We start from the raw sequence: 20,724 nt of genomic DNA on the forward strand, positions 1-20,724 counted from the left end.
CAGAGGACGCCAGCGTATGTTATGGTTAGAGGTTATGGCTGAAGAGGTTGGGATCCACCAAGTCGTGTACATGTACTACCTTCTATGTTCTGTATACTGCCACAGTCATGTAGTTACAAGCCGCTTACTGCACCATCTCACTCTGCTGGTACTCCATCTGCTGTACTGCTTTCTGTACTGCTGTTTAGTTGTTTTTAGTCATTTCTTAGCTACTGTTGCTGCCTTAATCACTGTCACCAACCATAAGTCCCTTTATGTTCATCAGGCAGGGATGTAACGACATGCAGATCTACATCTATACATCAGATCAATGATCCAACAGAATCAGTTCAGACTGAAAATATCAGCCAAACATGTGCTGTGAGCCTGAGTTTATCTGCAACCACAACTGCTGTATGAAAACACTTGCAGTCAAAGTAACGGCAGAAGAAGTGTGATGATCATATCTGGGGAGATATATATATTTATCAGAACAACATGTGAACATTATCTCTGCAAAGAGCAACTCCGACACACACACGCAGATCAAGGTGTTCGGGCGGTTCGGCAAACACCCTGAAACTTTCCACACAGACATGATTCTTCAGAACTGACTAGAAACAAAGTCATGAATAAAAGTTCATTTTCAGTTCATGCAATGATCCTCGGGCTGAAACCAGAACCAGTTCCAGGTTTCACAGCTGGGGTCACAAAGCGATACCATCAAGGCGACGGCTTGGCAGGACAATTCTCCCCAGAATAAGTCTTTTAGATCCGATAAAATGCCCTACAAAAGCCCGGCGGGGGGTACTTACAGGAACAGTAGATCCCTCTTCTCCAACCCAGGCAGTCGAGACCGATGGGGGTGCTCTGAGAGAAGCAGTGGGTCTTCAGGAGCATCCCACGGAAGGCCTCGATGGGCTCCAAGGTGGCGTCGGTCTGTGGGAATGGAGGGTTATCGTAAATCACCGGCGTTTTCAGTTTAATCTCACACATAACAGAAAGTCATGGACGGGACGTGCATGAACAATACGGACAGAAAATGAAACATCGAGATGAAAAGGTGTAAATGAAAGTGAACCAGATGAGGAGCTGAAGAAGAAAGCAGGGAGGACAGAGATGCTGCCATATCCGAGGCAAAGTCGGAGGACAAGGAATGGAAAAGTAGAAGTGAAGCAGAGGTGGAAAGAAATGAGGATTCCAAAGCACCCCGAGGTTTGGATCTCTGCTTTGGCAGATCTCAGCGCTGTGGCCACATCTTACTTTCTCCAGCTTCTCAGACACGACAGCGTTGAGTTGGCCCACGCTGCCCCGCATCCTTCTCGCCAGTTTGCATTTATATCGCTTCTGCTCCTCGATCCAGAGGTCGTCTGAGAACCTCCACCTTGGTTGGCGGCCGGTGGCCGGCCAGCCGAGAGGCCTTCCTGAAGCCTTCTCCACCTGCAGCTCCAGCTGCTTTCTGCCTGCGCAGCGGCTGGAAGGTCGCCCACTGCTTTTATCAACCTTGTGAGTGCACAGTTTGCTGGTTAGTCTCAGCCACGTGTTGAAAGCAACTCCTCCGTTTAACACAGAGGAAAGATCTGGCTAAACAGGTCAGGTAGCGGTGCTGATCCAACACCAGGTTACGGCTGTGCATGAGCAGCATTTCATCTGGTTTATAAAACCACACATACACACCCTTCCCAATAGTTCTAAACTATAGCACATCAATGCACAAGCCACATGTCTGCCCCATAAATGCATCAAGAAGCACATAAAACCCTGTTTTACCACAAGTTCTTGGACATTTCAGATAACAAATCACACTGAACTACACTTACTGTACCATAAATGTAGACTCTAATAACCTCAAACCTGGAAATAAAACTCAAATAAAGTTAAATTAAAGAAAATAGACAGAAACATCAGCTGAAAGGATGTTTTATTTGATGGTTAAAGTTCTGACTTCAGCATCAGAGGAAAAGAAAGAAGCAAAAGGCTCTGTGAGCTCAGAAAACTGGGCCTAAAGTTATAAAGTTTTAGTTTAATCTCCACCAGGCAATAAATATTAACACCTCATTTATCATCAATTTGTCACTGGCACAGTTTCTGGGACCCATTTCATCACCACCAGAGGTGGCCATTCCTGGTCCAGAAAGTAAACGTCCTGCCATGTTCTTGGATCCACCTGTACGTTTAGAACAGATGTTTTCACTAACAGGCTCGTTTATCCGGCAAATAAACTCTGCTCATTAAATTCAGCTGGCTTGGTGACTGGTCGGAGCAGCTGCCGGACTGGACTTTTACTTTCTGGACCAGGAATTGCCACCTCAGATCACCAGATGGGAGAACTTTGCTCTGTTGGATGCAGTCCAGTGCATGTCTTCTGCCCCCTAGTGGACACAATAACGTTAAACTGGTATATCAAATATATACAAATGATTTTAGTTAATTTTGTTCTTAAATTAGTTAAATGGCTTCAGATTAATAAATAATTATACAAATTACTGTCCATATTATTTATATTTCCTGTTCAGTGGAAAGTTGAGCATAAACTAAATAAACCCAAAAACCAAATTTACAACCACAAATGATAATGAGTTAAATCATGTTAATAAATAATATAATCTAATTTAAACCTAAAACCTTGAATATTATGTATTTATTTATCTTTTTATTATTATTTATTTTATTTCAATGTAGAGCCAATGAACTACATGTACGTGTTTCCACAGCTGTCTATTAAATAGCCTGTTTTTGTGTGTTTTCTTTTGCTCTTTGTTTTTTTTTTCTTTTTTTTTTGTTTGTTTTTTTTTTTTTCGTTTTTTTTTACAATTTAATAACTATTCAGCATTCCCATAAACATGAAATTACTGGGAAACTGGATTTATTGTGCATATCACAATAAAACACTTTGAATTGTTGAATCTTCCTTTTTTAACAATTAACATAGTTAAACTGTCTCACATAATTATTCCTAATTAGCTGTTATTAACTTTCCCATACTGCCTTCATCAACACTTGTTTTTTAGTGTCTTTGATAAACAACAACAACAAAAAAACCTTTATTGTTGTTTTTGCTGACCTCTTTAGTCATGTCCTCCTACTAACTAACATAAGAACAAATTAAAACGTTTTATATTACTTTCATTATTTTTCTTGATCTTTGTCTTTGTATTAAACGTGATTCGTGTTCCTGGAAGGCACTGTTCTTTCTCAGCAAACGTGAATGCTCGAGGGCATTACCAAGCTCGCGTCACTTCAGGCTTCTTCTGAATTATTAACAGAGGGATTGCAGAGAGATCTCCCTGCGCTCTGAGTTTTATTACATGTCCTTCCTCTCTGACCCTTCACAGTTGTTGGTTAATGGTGTCAGGCCCTCTAACCATCAGAAGTGGTTTGAACCAGTTAGATCTTTTAGTCCAATGACACAATTTCCAGGCAAGGTTTGGATGATGGATAAAATGTTATGATAATGCAACATTCTGCAGGTAAATATATGGAACTGAGTGGTAAACAAACATGGAACCAAATGAAAAAAACAACACAGAGAAATGTTAGCTGTGAAACGAATGAGGGAATGAATGCTGAAGATATTTCAACTCTGACCTCAATACATACTGCCGGGTTAAAAAAAGGTGGCCTCCTGGATTTAACTAAGCAAATAAGCAGAAGCCTCCTATTGGATAATCACTCCACTCAGGCGCAACAAGGTATTTACAAGGTAGAGCAACCCCAGTTAATGCAGCGAGTAGTTTCTGGTTTCCTAAAGAACCAGAAGGCTTTCACACTTTCAGTAGGAATCTCCTGGTTTGACCAAAATTTATCCAGAATGAGTTTTCAGCAAGACAGCTCTTCCATTCAAATGTGAAGGGGGCGGGTCCATGGGGGTGGGGCTACAGAGGGAACAGATCTTGTTTAAGGAGCATAGTATGTCTTTGACTAATTACATTTTTCACCTGGGAAGCCGAAGTCCTCACAGATAGGACATTTCTATGATAGAAAAGGGTCTTAAAGCAATGATTTGTCTTAAACTTGTTGCTGCTAACCATATTGCCTGCTAGGTATAACATCTGCTAGCCATAACGTCCACTAGCCATAACATCCACTAGCCATAACGACTGTTAGCAATAACATCTGATAGCCATAACATCCACTACCTATAACATTTGCTAGTCATAACATCCTGTAGCCTTAACATCTGCTAGCCAAAACATCTGCTAGCCATAACGTCCACTAGCCATAACGACTGTTAGCAATAACATCTGATAGCCATAACATCCACTACCTATAACATTTGCTAGTCATAACATCCTGTAGCCTTAACATCTGCTAGCCAAAATGTCTGATAGCCATAACGTCCACTAGCCATAACGACTGTTAGCAATAACATCTGATAGCCATAACATCCACTACCTATAACATTTGCTAGTCATAACATCCTGTAGCCTTAACATCTGCTAGCCAAAATGTCTGATAGCCATAACGTTCACTAGCCATAACGACTGTTAGCAATAACATCTGATAGCCATAACATCCACTAGCCATAACGACTGTTAGCAATAATGTCTAATAGCCATAACGTCCACTAGTCATAACAACTGTTAGCAATAATGTCTGATAGCCATAACGTCCACTAGCCATAACGACTGTTAGCAATAATGTCTGATAGCCATAACGTCCACTAGCCATAACGACTGTTAGCAATAATGTCTGATAGCCATACCGTCCGCTACCTATAACATTTACTAGTCATAACATCCTGTAGCCTTAACATCTGCTAGCCAAAATGTCTGATAGCCATAACGTCCGCTAGCCATAACATCTGCTAGCCATAACGTCCACTAGCCATAACGACTGCAAGCCAAAATGTCTGATAGCCATAATGTCCGCTACCTAGAACATTTGCTAGTCATAACAATCTATAGTCATAATGTCTTCTAGCCATTATGTCATATCATCAATGAGCCACACCGCTACACCACTAATCATGGATACAAGACCTTGGTGAATTATTAATGTAACACTGGATGTTAATATTAAGACATTGCAGAAGCTTATTGAAACAATAACACAGCTAATCTGCTGGAACCAAAGCTGAAAGAAGTCCAACTGAATTTTAGGTTTAGACGTGTTTTATTTTATTTTATTTTACTCTATTATATTTCATTTTATTCTATCACTCTGTTTTGTTAAAAAGAGAAGTAATAATTAATTAAAACAGAAGTAAACATGTTCTGGTCTCAGGTTTCGCCAGCTATTGTTGGTATGTAACATAATAAGCATATAATTTTCATGAAATTACGTCTGAGTTTCTCGATATGCTATTCATACTTGTGCCATTTTAATTAAAAAATGTGTATATTGGGTTAAAATGTCCAGCAAATATGAAAATCCTATTTAATTCCTTTTATACACAGATTTCTGTTTCCTGTAGGGCTGCAATTAAACACCTCAGTAATTCCATTTCACCCTTATGTCTCTGTAGCTCATGCATCTCTATATATGCTGAACGCACAGCATTTGTTTTGAAGTTGTCACTAGAAACTCATAGAGTATTTATATATGCTTTAATTTATTGATGAATGTCCTGTATTAGGCTCAAAGAGAGATTTATTCTGTGTAAAAAAATGAAGCGGCAGCTTGCTACCACAGGGCTTTTTATGTGTTTGTTGTGGGAGGAAGCCAGAGGGGGGTGCTAGCGCTGAAGATATCCTGGTGTAGCCGTTTACGACAGATCTACTGAGTGAAAGTCCTTTTTTAAAGCTACACAGAAAGACCAGAACACCAGAATTCATCCATTCATTTTCTCTAAGCTGAAGAGAGAAACTCTTATTATCGTCTTTTTAAATTAAACTTTAATAGCTCCTGTTTAGCTGAAGGTTCTGTGGCATTTATATGTCTATAGCATTGTAAGTGTATGCATAAAGTACTAAATAAGATCCTTGTAAAACACATCTGAGCTTTTATTGTACAAATTTGTACATTAATAATAATTATACATTTTAATTTATAGGCACCTTTTTTGTCACTCAAGGTCACCTTATAGCAAAATACTTAGAATTCCCAAAAAGTAGCGACAGGGTGGAAAATGTAAATAAAAACAGAACACAATGGTTTCCAGTTCTGACAGAGAATATAAAGAAACACACCGAGACATTTTTACATTTATGGAAAATTTGGGCCGATTGATGTGGCAAAACATCTGTAAACAGCTGCAACAGGAGCAACAAGAGGCTGTAAAAGTAACAACTGGAGGAGAACTTATCAACTAATCAGGTTAAATTGGTGAGAGGTCATTAGCATGGCTGGGTATGAAAGAGGCATTTCAGAGAAAGATGGACAGGAGTTCACCAATCTGAGACAAACTGGGTCAGAAGATCCTGTAAGAGTTTTATAAAAATGTTCCCCAGATTTGGAAGAGCCCCATCTGCACTGTTACAGAAAAATATTCAGAGAATTATGAGGAATCTCTGTATGCTGGGGACAAAACTGAATGTTTTTTAATCTTCAGGAAGCACTGCATTGACAGACTCTCTACTGGGAATCACTGCTGCAGCTATCACATTTAAAATGAGTTCATATATCTTGCATGAAATGTTAAAATGTCTCAGTTTCATCTTCTGATCTGATGTTTATGATCTGTTGGAACTAAAATGTGCCATTTGCACATCATTGCACTCTGTTCTTATTTACATTTTAAACTGCATCTAAACCTTTTTGGGATATTATGCTGGAGGATTATTTTCCCAAAAATTCTGCAAACATGTTGAAAAACTCTGTTTTTACAAACTTGGTGTTTCTTACCTCCAGTTCACTGATGGAGCTGCTTTCAAAGAGGCAGATGTGCGACTGACTGTCTATTCTGCCCTTTGCTGCATCCAGAGGACTGAAACTGAGACCCAGAGGGCTGGCAGAGGGTTTCAGGGTCTTAGGTCTTTCAGGGGGGGTCGTCAGTCCTTCCACACTGACGGACTGGCCCCGAAGCACCGAACACAGAGAACTGGCCCTTGCTGGGTGAGGATAGCGGAACATTTTGCGCTGAGCTGCAGGTCTTGGGCTGTTTGGTTTGGGGCTCATTGGACGGAGAGGGGGGCCAGGAAAGTCGTCGCTGGACAGTGTGTGGCATCTGGACAAAGATGGCAAATGCTGATGACTACCTCTGGATGTGCAGGGACTCATGGGGGAAAAGGGACTTGTGCGTTGGGCGGAGGGGTCATCTGAGAGCGGAGGTGGGCTGGACAGGCTCGGCGTGGTAGGTAGACTGTTCGGTGGACACTTTCTCCTTGGCCCCTCAGACTTGCATCCATTTTCGCCGCCGCTCCTTTGTGGAACTCCCCGCTTGGCGATGGGATCGGTGTGGCGAAGCGTTCGGAGGAAGGACGGGGATCCCGGGCTGGTGAGTCTGTCCAGAAGCAGGGAGGAGGGGAATTCTTGATGCTCAGACGTGCTACCGTCCCCCTCTGGCGCAGAAAAGGTTCTCTTCAGCTGCTCGGCCTCCATGCTTCTCCGTAGCTTCTTCCAGGATTGTTTCGCTTTAGCAGACTCCGCAGCGGCCTGCTCATCGTTCTCCTTGTCCAGCGACAGCGACTCGAACAGGCTGGAGAGAGACTTGTGCGCTTGTGCAAACCGCATGTAGATGTTTAAACTGTCATTGCTCTTGCTCTTTTTGCAGCCCTGCCCATTAGGTGACTGGATCTCCAACAAGAGGTGGTCCGAACTTTGGCCTCCCTTCTCCTCACTTCCAGTTCCTTGATTTACAACCTCATGGTTATGGCAGGTGTTGGGAGAGGAAGGAAGGAAGCTACTCTCCTCTTTGTCTACCTCGTTATGCCCTGAGGAACATGTTTGGTGCCCTGACTGACTGACAAAGACCTCATCGTCTGAGTGGTCCCACTGTGGACCTTGCTCCAATAGACACCCCTCGCTACCTGCATCAGATGAAGCCAAAGGTACCCCCTCGTTTTTGTCTGCTTTCGAGCCCTTCATCCTTTTAAATGACGGCATTTTAACTAACACAGATAACTTGGAGGCTTTCTCTCCATTCTGACTGCCTTTAGATTTGGTTCTTTTGGCTGAAAGATCAAACTGAGGATGCTTCAACCCTTCGCCGTTGCCGCTAGCCGTGATGATGGACACATGTCTGCACTGCTTGTCACTACCACCATGTGGGACAGGACTAACTGGGTTCATCTCAGACTCCCCAGTCTGGTGGTGAGGAAGCTTGAAGCCGGAGATGGACCCAGATAGGTTAACGATATCCTCAACTTCCCCATGAGGCCTTACGGTCTCCTGCTCTTCCTTTTTATCTCTGTCTAAATCATCCTTTGTTGGCATACTTTCCTCCATGGAACAATCAGCCTCTGGTATTGGCAGCAAGCTGTTACCAGGAGGCAGAGAGCAGCAGATATCGGGGCTCGCTAGCATCGCTGCTAGTTGTGGGTCTGGCAGGCTTACCTGTGTGGTCTGTTTGGGTTCAACTCTGCAGTCCTCTGATGGGTTTGACGAGCTACGATCTCCTGCCTGCTTGAAATAACTCTCCTGGTCTTTAAACTCTTTATTTGAGCCTGAACTTGACACTAAGGCCTTGAGGCCTTCATTTCTTTCTGAGTTGTGACCGTCTGGACTTTCTAGGACTCTGCTGACCTCCAGACGCCACTCTTCCTGCAGATCTGCTGGTTTGTCTGGAGGATCTGTGCATACATGACTGTGTCTATCTCCTACCTCAGTGACCAAGTCCTGACTGTCCCAGCAGGGTTTGTGCTCAGACTCAGGCTCTTCCAGGGACTTGGCCTCATCTTCCTCAAACAGGGAGTAAATTATTTCCCCGTTACTGTTGCTTTTGTTCTGGGCTGCCTCTGAGAAACACCCAACACCCCCCTCTCTCCACACCCCCTCTACAGTTGCCCTGCTGTTACTGTTGGAGTCTGACACAGAAAGAGAGGACTTCAGGCTACAGGTAGGGTCAGGTGTCTCCACCTCCAGCTCGTCGTGCTTACAGGAACCAGCATCGGAGCCGGCAGGCGTGTGTGTGCTTGTCTGTTGATCTACGTCTGGATATTCTACAATGCTGTCCTGCGTGAACTCGGCAGAAACATGATGTGCTGACATTCCTTCTCTATTCCTACACAGAGGCGGAGTAAAACCGGCATGGGGATCATTGGTAACGGCTTTGACAATTCCCGACCCGCTGCTGTCCAAAACGTCTGACTCCAGTAGATGGTCTTTACTTACTGTTTCCACAACGTGGTCCCGGTCAAGACAAGCATGACCGTCCTCCCTCTTCCGGCCCTCTTTAGGTCGGAGAGGAGGGCAGGGCGAACCGACCCTCCTCTGGGAGGAATCCTCTGCTCCTCGGCTGTCAGAGAGGGAGGGATGAGGAAGACATTCCCCAGACCTCTTCCCAGAGTCGGACTGGGACTCAGCTGAGTCCAGTCCTGATTCTACACATCCAGTCTCCTCTGCAGAACGGAACCTGGCTTTTTCTGGCCAAGCATCCCAGACATCCCAGCGATTAGGACTTAACTCCTGGGTCTGACCTGAAGAAAACCAGGATCGTGACCTTGTGCTCTGCGGCCGATTTGGAGCCGATTGCCCGTCAGAGAGCTCCTCCCTGTCCAGGTCTCCTGGCAGAACAGGCGAGGCCGGTGTACAAAGTCCTGGTGCAGCAGGTAAACCCAAAGGAAAAGAGTTTGTTGTCTCTGCAGAGCATTCTTGATTCAGCGCTCCTGCTGCTGTGGCACAGCCGAGGCCTGTAAGGCGGAACTTCTCAGAGTTTGTTACGGCAGGAAGGATCTCCAGTAACCTGCTGGGACTTTCCTCACGCAGTGCTGGCGAGCAGCTACCCCGCTCATTCAGCAGTTCAGCATCCGGCTGTGAAGCCCTTTCTGTCGCCGTGTCGAGTCTTTCTGCAGAGATGTCTGTGTATTCTACCTCGCTGTCCCACTTCGCCGCATCAGGGACAGTCGCTCCAGCTTCTTCTGGGCTGTTTTTGTCATTTTTCTGCTTGATGCTGAGACACGTCCTCGCATCCTCATGTGGATCTACGTCTTTATTTACTAAACCCTCCGAAAGCTTTCTGTGTTTGTCACCATGGAAACGGTTGCATCTATTTAAAACTGAGACGAGTCCTTCGAAGTTCTCTACGTTTTTATCTTCAACCTTACAGCTTTCGCATTTGTCTTCATCTCTTCTCTTTAGGTTTTTCTCGTCTGCGTGTCGGTTCAGTGGCCGCTTGTCGTGTTTGTGTGCGTTTTGTTGCTGCTGTGTCTCAGAAACTTCGTCCTCTGTTGCAGTTATTTGTATAAAACATGTTTCTGAAGCTGTGGCTTCCTTCGGTTGACTGGAGCGCCTATCTCCATGCTGAGTGTTTGCCTCAGCATCGAGACTGTCTGTGTAGTGTTGGTGTTTTATGTGTAAAACCGTGCTGCTGTTGGCGTGAGTCTCTGGAAAAGCTGCCTGGAAGTGAGACTGCTCTTGTGGATGGGGTTGGATTTGAGCCGAGCACAGACCCCTGGTGCTGGGCTTCAGGGAGATAACAGGGTCCATGTGGTTTTCCGGGCTTTTCCTTCTGCTACAGCTGGACCGTCCAGCGCAGGTCTCCGCTGCCTCTCCGTGTGCATCCTTGGCTGACACCGACTCCCTTCGCCGAGCTGTCGTCTGCCCCGAACAGAAGCTGCTCCCGGTTCCCTTCCAACCCACGTAGGCGTCCTCCAGTCCCAGCAGAGCGTCCTCGCAGTCTGGACTCAAATCTGAGAGGGTGTCGCTGTGCCTGGAGCGGGAGTCAAAATACTCATCAGACGTCTCGCCCCCCTCGATGCTCCTCTCGCACCACTCCAGCGAGTTAGCAGCAAAATCCCCCGCCTCTAAGCCTAATCCCTCAGAGAGGTGGGGGGGCTCTTCGAGGGCTTCCTGGGTCTGTGGAGAAGAAGAAGTGTTGATAACAATCAGTCTGTGAACAAATACCATACCATAGTTATTTCTATAGCACTTTAAAAACAACATACAGCTGAACAAAGTGCTGTACAGAAACACCAAGGGAACAAAAACCTGCTTGAGAAAATAAAATAACAATAAAATGGTAAAATAAGAGATACATGAAAAAGAACAGTTAAAAATAAAATACAAGGACACGGATGACATATACATATGACATATGATCAGTCTTGCTAAAATGCCAAAGAATAAAAATGTGTTTTTAAACGGCTTTTAAAAACAGCGAGGGAGCAATGCATGAACAATGCATCAAGCTTCTCTGCATATGGAGGGATTAAATACGCAAAAACATAAAAACTAAGTCACACATGCAGGAAATAATGTGTGTGTATGTGTGTGTGAACACATATTTATATGCATTTCAATAAAGGTTTGTATGCAGGTGATGCTTCATATGTAAATGCAAAGGTATTTCTCTCCATATACATTAGTTTGTAGCTAAATGGAGCCTAAGGAGCATAGCAGGATAAAAAAACCAGAACCGAACAAGTAAAAACAGGAGTCACATGACTAAACTGTAGCCTGAGTTATTCATCGTTCCGTCATCGGTGTCCACATGTGTGACAGAAAGCATCCTCGTGTGTGGACTGCATGAACAGCACAAAAACATGACACATTTACATCAGCATTTCTAGCTGCGATTTGTGTTGAAACTAAAAGAAAACAGGATGGAAAGAATCTGCATGAAGGTGTTTCAACCAGCTGGAAGCTGCAGCAGGTAAGATGCTTCCGGTGTGAACAGATAAAAACAGCTCGTAATGATTTACAAACCTCATAAACACGAGTTATTCTGGAAGTCAGGGAACATTTCAGGTCCGTGAATCTTAATTATTAGTTAATTTTACCAAATATTATTGGTCATTATGTGAAACTATGACCAGTTTTACATTGGATGATATTTCTTTTTCATTTAAAATAAAACATCTACATCTTCCATAATTCATCTTACAGAAAAGCTAAAGTTCTACTGATGACTTATAGAGTTTTAATATGTTATCTCAGCATTAACTGATTAATCTGTTTAATTCTATTTAAAGGATTAATGTAGATAAAATTATTCCCTTTTTGTGTGTCAGATATCAGTTAGCTGTGTTAGCTGCTGATAAAACCCTAGAAGCAGCAAAGCTTTGCTCTGAAGTCACATGACCCACGCTGGAGGACGGCAAGTCCTTTTTATAATGTAAGATGTTGTAGAAAATGAATCAAAAGTGACATTTTAATAATAATGGATTTAATTTTTAAGGCTTTACAGTGAAGATTTTGCACGTGGAGCAGAGTGATGCTAATCAGAGCGACATGCTAATCCTCAACATACACATTCATATAAATGATGCTAATGTGGACAAACAACCACCTGCTTGACTGTACGAGTCGTTTTCAAAGTATATTTTATATCGTGTCTGCAGATGTTTACTGATATGTGAAAAGAAATCTACAAACTCTGGAGGAATTGCAGGATTTTAAAACTGCAAAAGCAGCACAAAATATTATGAGAAGATTCAGAGAACATGTAAATATTAGATTCTCCTGATGATGATGAGCAGTTTGCTGGGATGTCCATCCCTGCCGGTTCACAGAGACCACGTTAGATAACATAAGATAAACTTTATTTATACAGAGCTTTTCATAGACACAAGGTCACAAAGTGCTTGTGTTCAGGCTTTTCACACAACACCAGTCGTAACTTTGTCATAACTTTGAAAAGACTTGACCTGGTTGTTGGTGGATTTGGTTCCTCTCAGTCAGAAAACATCTACATGCCTCAAACCAGCTCGTCTGACCGGGTTTAAGGTAAATTCAGATTCTATGACGTGACTCGACACTTTATTCTGCGTGCGTTAAGAAATAAATGCATCAGCTGTGCAGATTAATGTCTCTGCATCAACACGAACATGTTCACACGCCTGATTAAAGTATCGGCATCGACAGGACGAGCCGCTTGTTTTCTTCATACTGTAACAAAACCTGATCACCGCTTCTCTGCACGCCAACACGTCCACATGTTAGCGTGTGCGTCAGTTTAGAAGTTTTTATCCAATCAGAGCTGAAGAAATGTCGTTTTTTATGTTCCACCGTTTCCTGCCTCCTCCGATGCCGAACCGTGACATTTGCTTCACATCGATGACGTAAAAGTCGGATTAACTGTGACGGGAGACTGAGGATTGGATATTAGTCCCACATAAGGAAGTTTCCTGGCTTCAGACTGTAATTAAAGGATCCGATACGGACGAAAAAGTCCGATTTGAGTCACTTTGGCCTGCAGTGTGAACGGAGTTGGAGGGTCCAACTCAATCTCCCATCCTGAGCAAGCACACGGTGACAGTGGGAAGGAAAAAACTCCCTTTTAACAGGAAGGAAACCTACAGCAGAACCCGGCTCAGGGACAGGCAGCCATCTGTCTCTGCTGTGTGGGGGGACGAGGACAGAAAGACAACAGGAAAGACAATAGACAACATGAATATGAAAGACTAAAACACATCTGGACCAGTGGTGTCCAGTCAGCAGTCCCTTAAGAACTGGGTACACGCTCAACTTTCTGCCCTTTTTATAAAAACAGTAAAAAAAAATCCCAGAAAAACGCAGTTTTAGAAAAAGTGACATATAAGACTTCTATGTTTAGTTTACCCCGAAAACCCATCAGGATATCTCCTCTTTGTCACAGAATTTCTGCTCCTTGGTTTCAGGGAGAAGAGTTATGAAATACCAAACTGGGACTGGAACACAGACTGGGGAGAGACAGGCTCATAGACTTACACTGCAAAAACTTAGCCTCAAAAAACAAGAAAAAATATACAAAAATTAGGTAAATGTTGCTTAAAATAAGATAAATTATCTGCCAACAGACTGTCCCAAAACAAGTAAAAATACTCTTAAAACAAGAGGAATTCTCTGGCATAAAAACTAAGAATTATCTCACCTTTAAAAAAATAAGTTTAAGATTTTTAATCTTACTTAGATTTCAGTTTTTGCAGTGTACATATGTGTGTATTATGTCTATGTTCAGGCTAACTGCACCAGTGTAGCATACTGGTAACGTTAGCTGAGCTGCTGGGCGACGTAGCTACATGTGTAGGGATGTTAGTAACTGTAAAAGCAGCATCACAGGGAGGTAGAGGTGGGTTTACTCAGTGCTGACTGAAAAGGAAGTGTGTTTCCTCCGTATATCCTGGAAACCACTGATCTGGACCATAATGACACCAGAGTGACAGGCGGCACAGTGGTGGCCAGATGTCTCGCTTTGTGTGGGATCGTCCCGCATTTCTGTTACTTTTCCCACGTCCCACAAAACGGGACGCCGTCCCGCATCGTTACGACCAGGCTTTGTTTTTGTGAAGGAAAAAAGACAAACAAAACAAAACTTTTACTAACTGTGAGGCAAAATATATGACGGCTGTCACGTCACACCGCCTGCTGATTTGAGTTACACTCATGTCAATCAAACTAGGAGGCGGGACTTAATGCACATCCAGGATGCACCAACTAACAAAATAAATAAATAAATAGAAAAACAACTGATCGATCATGGAGGACAGGGAGACGACCGCAGCGAAGAAGAAAAGAAAGTTTAGTTCCAACAAAGACTGGGAAAGCAGATATTCCTGGTTACACCTGTTCCAGGACACTGGGAGGGTATTTTCTGATGTTTGTCAGAGTCATTTTTCCGTGTCACACGGCGGAGAATATGACGTGAAGCGGCACCAAAAATCCAAGAGTCACAAAAAAGACGCTACTCAGAGGGAGGATTCCCAGTCAACATGTTCCTGATAAAGCCTGTTTGGTTCTTATAACGTGAAAGGAAACAGTATGCAAGCTTTTACTGTTTCCCTTTGTCAGAGAACCGGAATTTCAATTAAAAAATATATAGTAGCAGATTGGTAATAAAATTACAATCCAACCATAACCAAACAGCAGAATATGAAGGTTTTTTTTTTTTTTTTTTTAAAAGCTGTCATGAAAGAGTGGAATCACACTTTGTCCCACATTTGGTGAGAGAAGATCTGGTCACCCAATGCAGCACAGCGGTGAGCACAACAATGTTCCCGGTCCCGATCCCAGCTGGGCGCCTTTCTGTCTGGTGTTTCCATGTTCTCGCTGGTCATACGAGGCACCAGGACTTCTTCCCACAGTCCAAAAACAGACCTTTTAACTGAACTGGTTTTGTAAATAAACCCTGAAGAGTGTTGGTGTGAACATGAGTCTTCTGGGTATTTTGTTGCCTTGTTTGTGTCAGATTTGGCCCCGTGGTGCACCGGTAGCTTCTCGCCTGACAGCAGCTGGAATAAACACCTGACGGACTCGGATGAAGCAGGTTTAGAAAAGAAAACCAGAAGATGAATAAAAGTTCTTCTAGTAAAGAGAAAAGCTTTTGTTTTTCCCAACGGAAACGTATCGGTGGAGGAATCTGCAGGAATCAGTACGCTGCCGTGTGTGAGACCCAAAAACCGCAGAAAAGGAACAGAATCATCACATCTGTGGCAAATTTCATCAATAAAACCTCGACAAACACAACCAAATCCACTACACACACACACGTAGAAACATTTCCAAAAGAAAGAGACTAGTTCTTCACCAGGAAGCAGGTCCTTTCACAGCCGATGCACACACACCAACACACCCCGCAGTGGGAGTTTTTACTCACAGTCCAGAGCTTCAGCGCATCAGCTGTGTTCAGCATCAGAGCACAGAGGTGAGCAGAAACCCAGCTCAGCACGGCTCCCATGGCGTCCCCGTCTCCACATGCCAGTAGCTTATCTCTCTGTTTATCCTTCCTGAGAGCCACCAGTCTTAAATTACAGATCCACCCATTATTCCCCACCTGCACAGCCTCCTTTATAAAAAACCTTGCAGCGGAATAATTGTACAGACAGGAAAAAGCAGAATCTCCGGTTTCTCTGCTGCAGCAGCTCAGACTTAATCCAGCCTCAAAACAGCAAGTTCACGGGATCTGTGCATAACGAGGGAAGACACTAAGAAGCGCTGCTATAAATACAGAGCTGCAACTTCAGGCCGAGACACGTCGTGGACAACAGCAGACTCCAAACAACACTTTCCGCCTGATCAAAACTCACATCACAACCTGGAAGCTGCAGCTTAACATTTCAGTTCTCGTCTGTTTGTTGGTTCTGCGACTCGACGTGGACGGGAGAACCACAACCGCCCCCTTCGTTGGCCCGTCCTGAACACACTTCTCAGTGACCAAGACGTTTCATTCACAGGGTGGCTGCTGTTTTTTTCTAATTAACTGGAGTTCAGTATTTAGAAGAAGCTTAAAGGCTTAGCGGAGCTCCCCTCCGTGCAGATAGCCGAGACGCCACAGCAGCTTCTCCAAGCATGCATGTGGTCCAGTTACTGCTGCATGACCAACCGCTCACTGAGCAGGAAAACTGCTTCTCACCTGAGCTTTGCTTTTTTTATGCAAACCTCAATCTCAAGATTTAAAATCTTTGTCCACAAATTTTCCATTTTTAAAAAGTGATTTCTGGAAGTGTTCCTGAGCATATCTGCAATTTCCAGTAGAGTTTCATGTCCGTTTTAACCCCAAGACCACCAGCTTCCACCGTAGTGTTGAACCTCCAGCCATGTCCCTAGCGTACAGAGATTCCTCCTGATTCTCTCAAGGATCTTTTAACAACATTACAAGCAGCAGAGGATTGGCAAAGTCTTCATGTTTTACATTTAGGGACAATTTTCTAAAATTCTTCCAAAATCTTTAGACTGTTTAATCTGATTCAGTCGTCTTTAATATTATTTTTCTTTAAAAGACCTGATTTAGATAAAACTCGCATGAATCACTAAATAACTGTTTAGTCATAAAGTCAAAACAAGCAACATGTGACTAAACTAAATGTAAGTTTGCAGCTAAACTGAACACAGCTCGCACATCTGTGCAGTAGAACCGATGCAAACATGTTTGTTTTGAGCGTGCACGTTCTGCACTTACACCATGCAATGCAATGCATGGTGTAAGTGGCTGACCTTATCCATCATGCCCCCCCCTTACATTCTTACATTTTTTGTTATTATTGATTTATTTTTTATTATTTATTTATTATTATTTCATTTTTATTCATTTTTGGGGGGTTTTAACCTATTTATTGGGATTAATTTTAAGTTTATTACTTTGTATTTACTGATATTTTAGTTTTTTATTATTTATTTATATATATTTTTTTTTTATTATTTATTTATTATTATTTCATTTTTATTTAAAAATGTTTTTACCTATTTATTGGGGTTAATTTTAAGTTTATTACTTTGTATTTATTGATATTTTAGTATTGTAACATTGTTTTTGTTTTATTCTGTGCAGCACTTTGAGAACTGTTTACGTATAAATAAAGTGGATTGGATCATTCCTGCATACAGAATCTTAAACTGTTCTTTAAGTCTGACTCTAAACAGACAGGAAGTCTGTGCAACGGGTGTGTAGTCAGATTTTTGTTCTCATTATGCAGGAAAATCTCTCTCTCACACACACACACACACACACACACACACACACACACACACACACACACTGAGTGATACAATCTATACATTATATCTCCATGGATAGATCATGTTACGGCAGCCAGTATCTGTGGGAGTCTCCGGGGGGCCGCACCACTGGATAAACCATGTCTGTCCGTGGATTTGCGCGGCTCAAACCCTGCAGCAGCATTCCACTGTGTCCTTACTGCTAAAAGACAAAGCCGGTGTGTGACACTTCGTGTCGATGTGGAGCAGAAACTCAGGAATGTTTCCACCATGCTGGATCCGTCACGTCGAGAAGGAAGGCGGTTCTGGAGGAGGTCCGACCCGGTACCAGAAGGTAGATCTGATGGAATGAAGGCTGACTGAAATGTTTTCTAAGTCTTCTCAGCAAAGTGGGGAAAACCCCGAGAACGAATCGCACCTGAAGGCATCAGGTGTTCCCACTCTGATCCATCACACCGACTCGACCACAGCTCCGGCCAGCAGCTTCACTCAGCAACACAGAAATAAAACTAGTCATGCATATTTAACTAAAACACACTAACATAACCACTAAAAGCACACGGGGTCTCTCTTTCTCACACACACACACACACACACACACACACACACACACACACACGCACACACACACACACAATCAAAGTGTATCTATACCGCATCCTCTCCTGCTCTATTCCACACAGAGATGAACTCTAATCACCAGTTTCTGTGTCTTAACTTAATATATTTGGAATTATAATATAATATAACATAACATAACATAACATAACATAACATAATATAATATAATATAATATAACATAATATAATATAATATAATATAACATAATATAATATAATATAATATAATATAATATAATATAATATAATATAATATAATATAATATATTAGGCCCTGCGATGGACTGGCGAGCTGTCCAGGGTGTACCCTGCCTGTCGCCCAAAGCCAGCTGAGATAGGCTCCAGCTTCCCCGCAACCCTGAATTGGAATAAGCGGTTTAGAAAATGAATGAATGAATGAATAATATATTAGAAACCTAAAAATATTAAAAGAAATCAGAAGCACTCGGAGAGCGCAGACCTCCACCAGCAGGATTTATTTATGACTTAACAGTAAAGTTCTTCCCATCTCCCTTTTCTGAAGAATTGTTTTAAAAACTTCAAGGATCCAGACAGAGATCCGGATCGCCCCAAAACCTCCAGATTGCCCCAAATCCTGATCACTTCTTTATTTTTCCATTTCTGAGATTCCCTAAAGAAATTGAACCTAAATCCGTTTTGAATTGTGCTGCTAAAATAAAATAAAATAAAATAAAATAAACAGAAGTGAGAAGCAGCTGTCCTGTCTGTGTGATCATTGGTCAAATGTCTGACCCATGACGCCCCCTGGTGGTCACATAAACCACAAAAGGCAGATGATGCGTTCACTGACCATTCAGCGTTCAGTTCTGGCAGAAACAACTGGTTTCTCTTAGAAACCATCAGACCTTGTCACGTCTTCAACAGCAGGAAACACTCGCTGTGGTTTCTTATACAACTCTCTGTGATCTAAAAACACATTTACATTCAAATTAAGTACGGTAGTGAAATATATACGTTTGTTTATTATAGATGCCTTAAAACTGTAAATTCTGCAAACTGTGAAGGTCGACTAATTAAATGAAAAACAATCAGCTTTGTAATAAAATACCTGGAACAGCTGTCAGCAGCTTTATTCCACCTTTCTGTACCAAGAAGGGAGTAATAATAACAATAATAATAATAACAATATTATTATTATTATTTATTATTAATAATAATAATAATAACAATAATAATAATAATAATAAAATATTATTATTATTATTATTATTATTAATACTACTACTAATAATAATAAATATTATTATTATCAATAATACTACTACTACTACTAATAATATAATTAATATTATTATTATTATTGTTATTATTAATACTACTACTACTACTAATAATAATATAATTATTATTATTATTATTACTACTACTACTACTACTACTACTACTACTACTACTACTACTACTACTACTAATAATTATATTATTATTATTATTACTACTACTACTACTACTACTACTACTACTACTACTACTACTACTAATAATAATAATAATAATAATAATAATAATAATAATAATAAAGGAAAAAGTAAGAGGTTTTTGTTTTTTTTACCATTTCCATTGCAACAAATATTCAGTTCTCTAATTTCTTTAATAAACAAATTATTTAACAGACAATACTGCAAAGAATACCCATCATTACCGACCCACCGGCTGCTGGGGGGGGGGTAAGGAAGTTGCTTCAGACGGCTGACATCTCTATCTGGGACAGCAGCAGCAGGACGTCTTTTCATTCTGATTTTAGTTCATATTTCTGATCTATTACATCTGGGAAATTCTCCAGAAATGACATCTTTCTGAGGAAAAGCATTACGGCCAGTAAGACGTGACCTCTGACCCTGACCAACAGATGAAGCCAACGCAGACCAGACAGAAGACAGAGGGTCACGTTTCTGAGCCGTCTGCTGCCCTCCAGAAAGGAAAAAGTAGAAAAGATGCTAAATAAACACACTGCCTTGATCCTAACAGCACAAACACACACATGCAAACACACCTGGCTCTGCCTTAGGGCTCCGTTCTCCTCCCTCAGCTCCTCCCTGCTCCTCCCTGCTCCTCCTCTTGCTTGCTGGCACTCTGCAGGGTCAGAGCGTCTCCTGCTGTCAGCCCGGAGACGCCACCTCCACCCAGCATGGAGGGAATGCAGGCGTGGGTTCTGCAGCCACGTTCACGTGTCAGAGCCCCAAGGACAGCCGCTTATTGTCCTCCAGCACACACACACACACACACACACACACACACACACACACACACACACACTGTACCGGCTCGCACAGTGTATGAATGAACACACACACATAGTCCCACACAAAGGCACAAGGATCTTCATTATCAGTCACTGTGCTTCATCAGCTGGGATCAGGTCTGCACTTCACCCCCCAGCATGTCTGCAACAGGCCACCACGCCACCACGCCGCCACTCAGCCACGCCACCACGCTGCCAGCTTTATACTGGAACCTAACCAGTATCCTTCCTCAAGCCGATCCAGAGTGGAACTTACCTCCTGCAGGTGTCTGACAGAGGAGGCTGAGCAGGTCTGGCAACCTGCAAACTAACCTCACTTTCCTCTCCATCTGTCAGGCTGTGTCCCGCCGCCCCCATCGCCGCCCCCATCGCCGCCCCCCTCCCCTCCCAGCTCCCTCAGGTCAACCCCG

The 20,724-nt window shown here is 42.6% G+C and overlaps 1 protein-coding gene across 2 annotated transcripts in view; it reads right to left on the reverse strand.

Moving 5' to 3' along the window:
• Positions 1-9,463, reverse strand: part of LOC306771067 (rho guanine nucleotide exchange factor 4-like) — a 69,328-nt gene extending 59,865 nt beyond the window's left edge. Inside the window, exons 1-3 of one of the 2 annotated variants that reach the window (XM_079260116.1) lie at positions 9,193-9,463; positions 1,243-1,482; positions 795-918 (exon numbers count right to left, since the gene is read on the reverse strand). In XM_079260116.1, coding sequence (XP_079116242.1) covers positions 795-918; positions 1,243-1,296 — 178 coding nt within the window. In that variant the 5' untranslated portion in view covers positions 1,297-1,482; positions 9,193-9,463. Of the gene's footprint in view, positions 1-794; positions 919-1,242; positions 1,483-6,765; positions 6,899-9,192 lie in introns of those variants that run through there. The other variant, XM_079260115.1, reaches the window with a different exon arrangement.
• Between the last annotated feature and the right edge of the window lie 11,261 nt (positions 9,464-20,724).

The sequence above is a fragment of the Telmatherina bonti genome (genome assembly GCF_933228915.1).
Source record: "Telmatherina bonti genome assembly, chromosome: 20".
In the NCBI taxonomy this organism is placed as follows: domain Eukaryota; kingdom Metazoa; phylum Chordata; class Actinopteri; order Atheriniformes; family Telmatherinidae; genus Telmatherina; species Telmatherina bonti.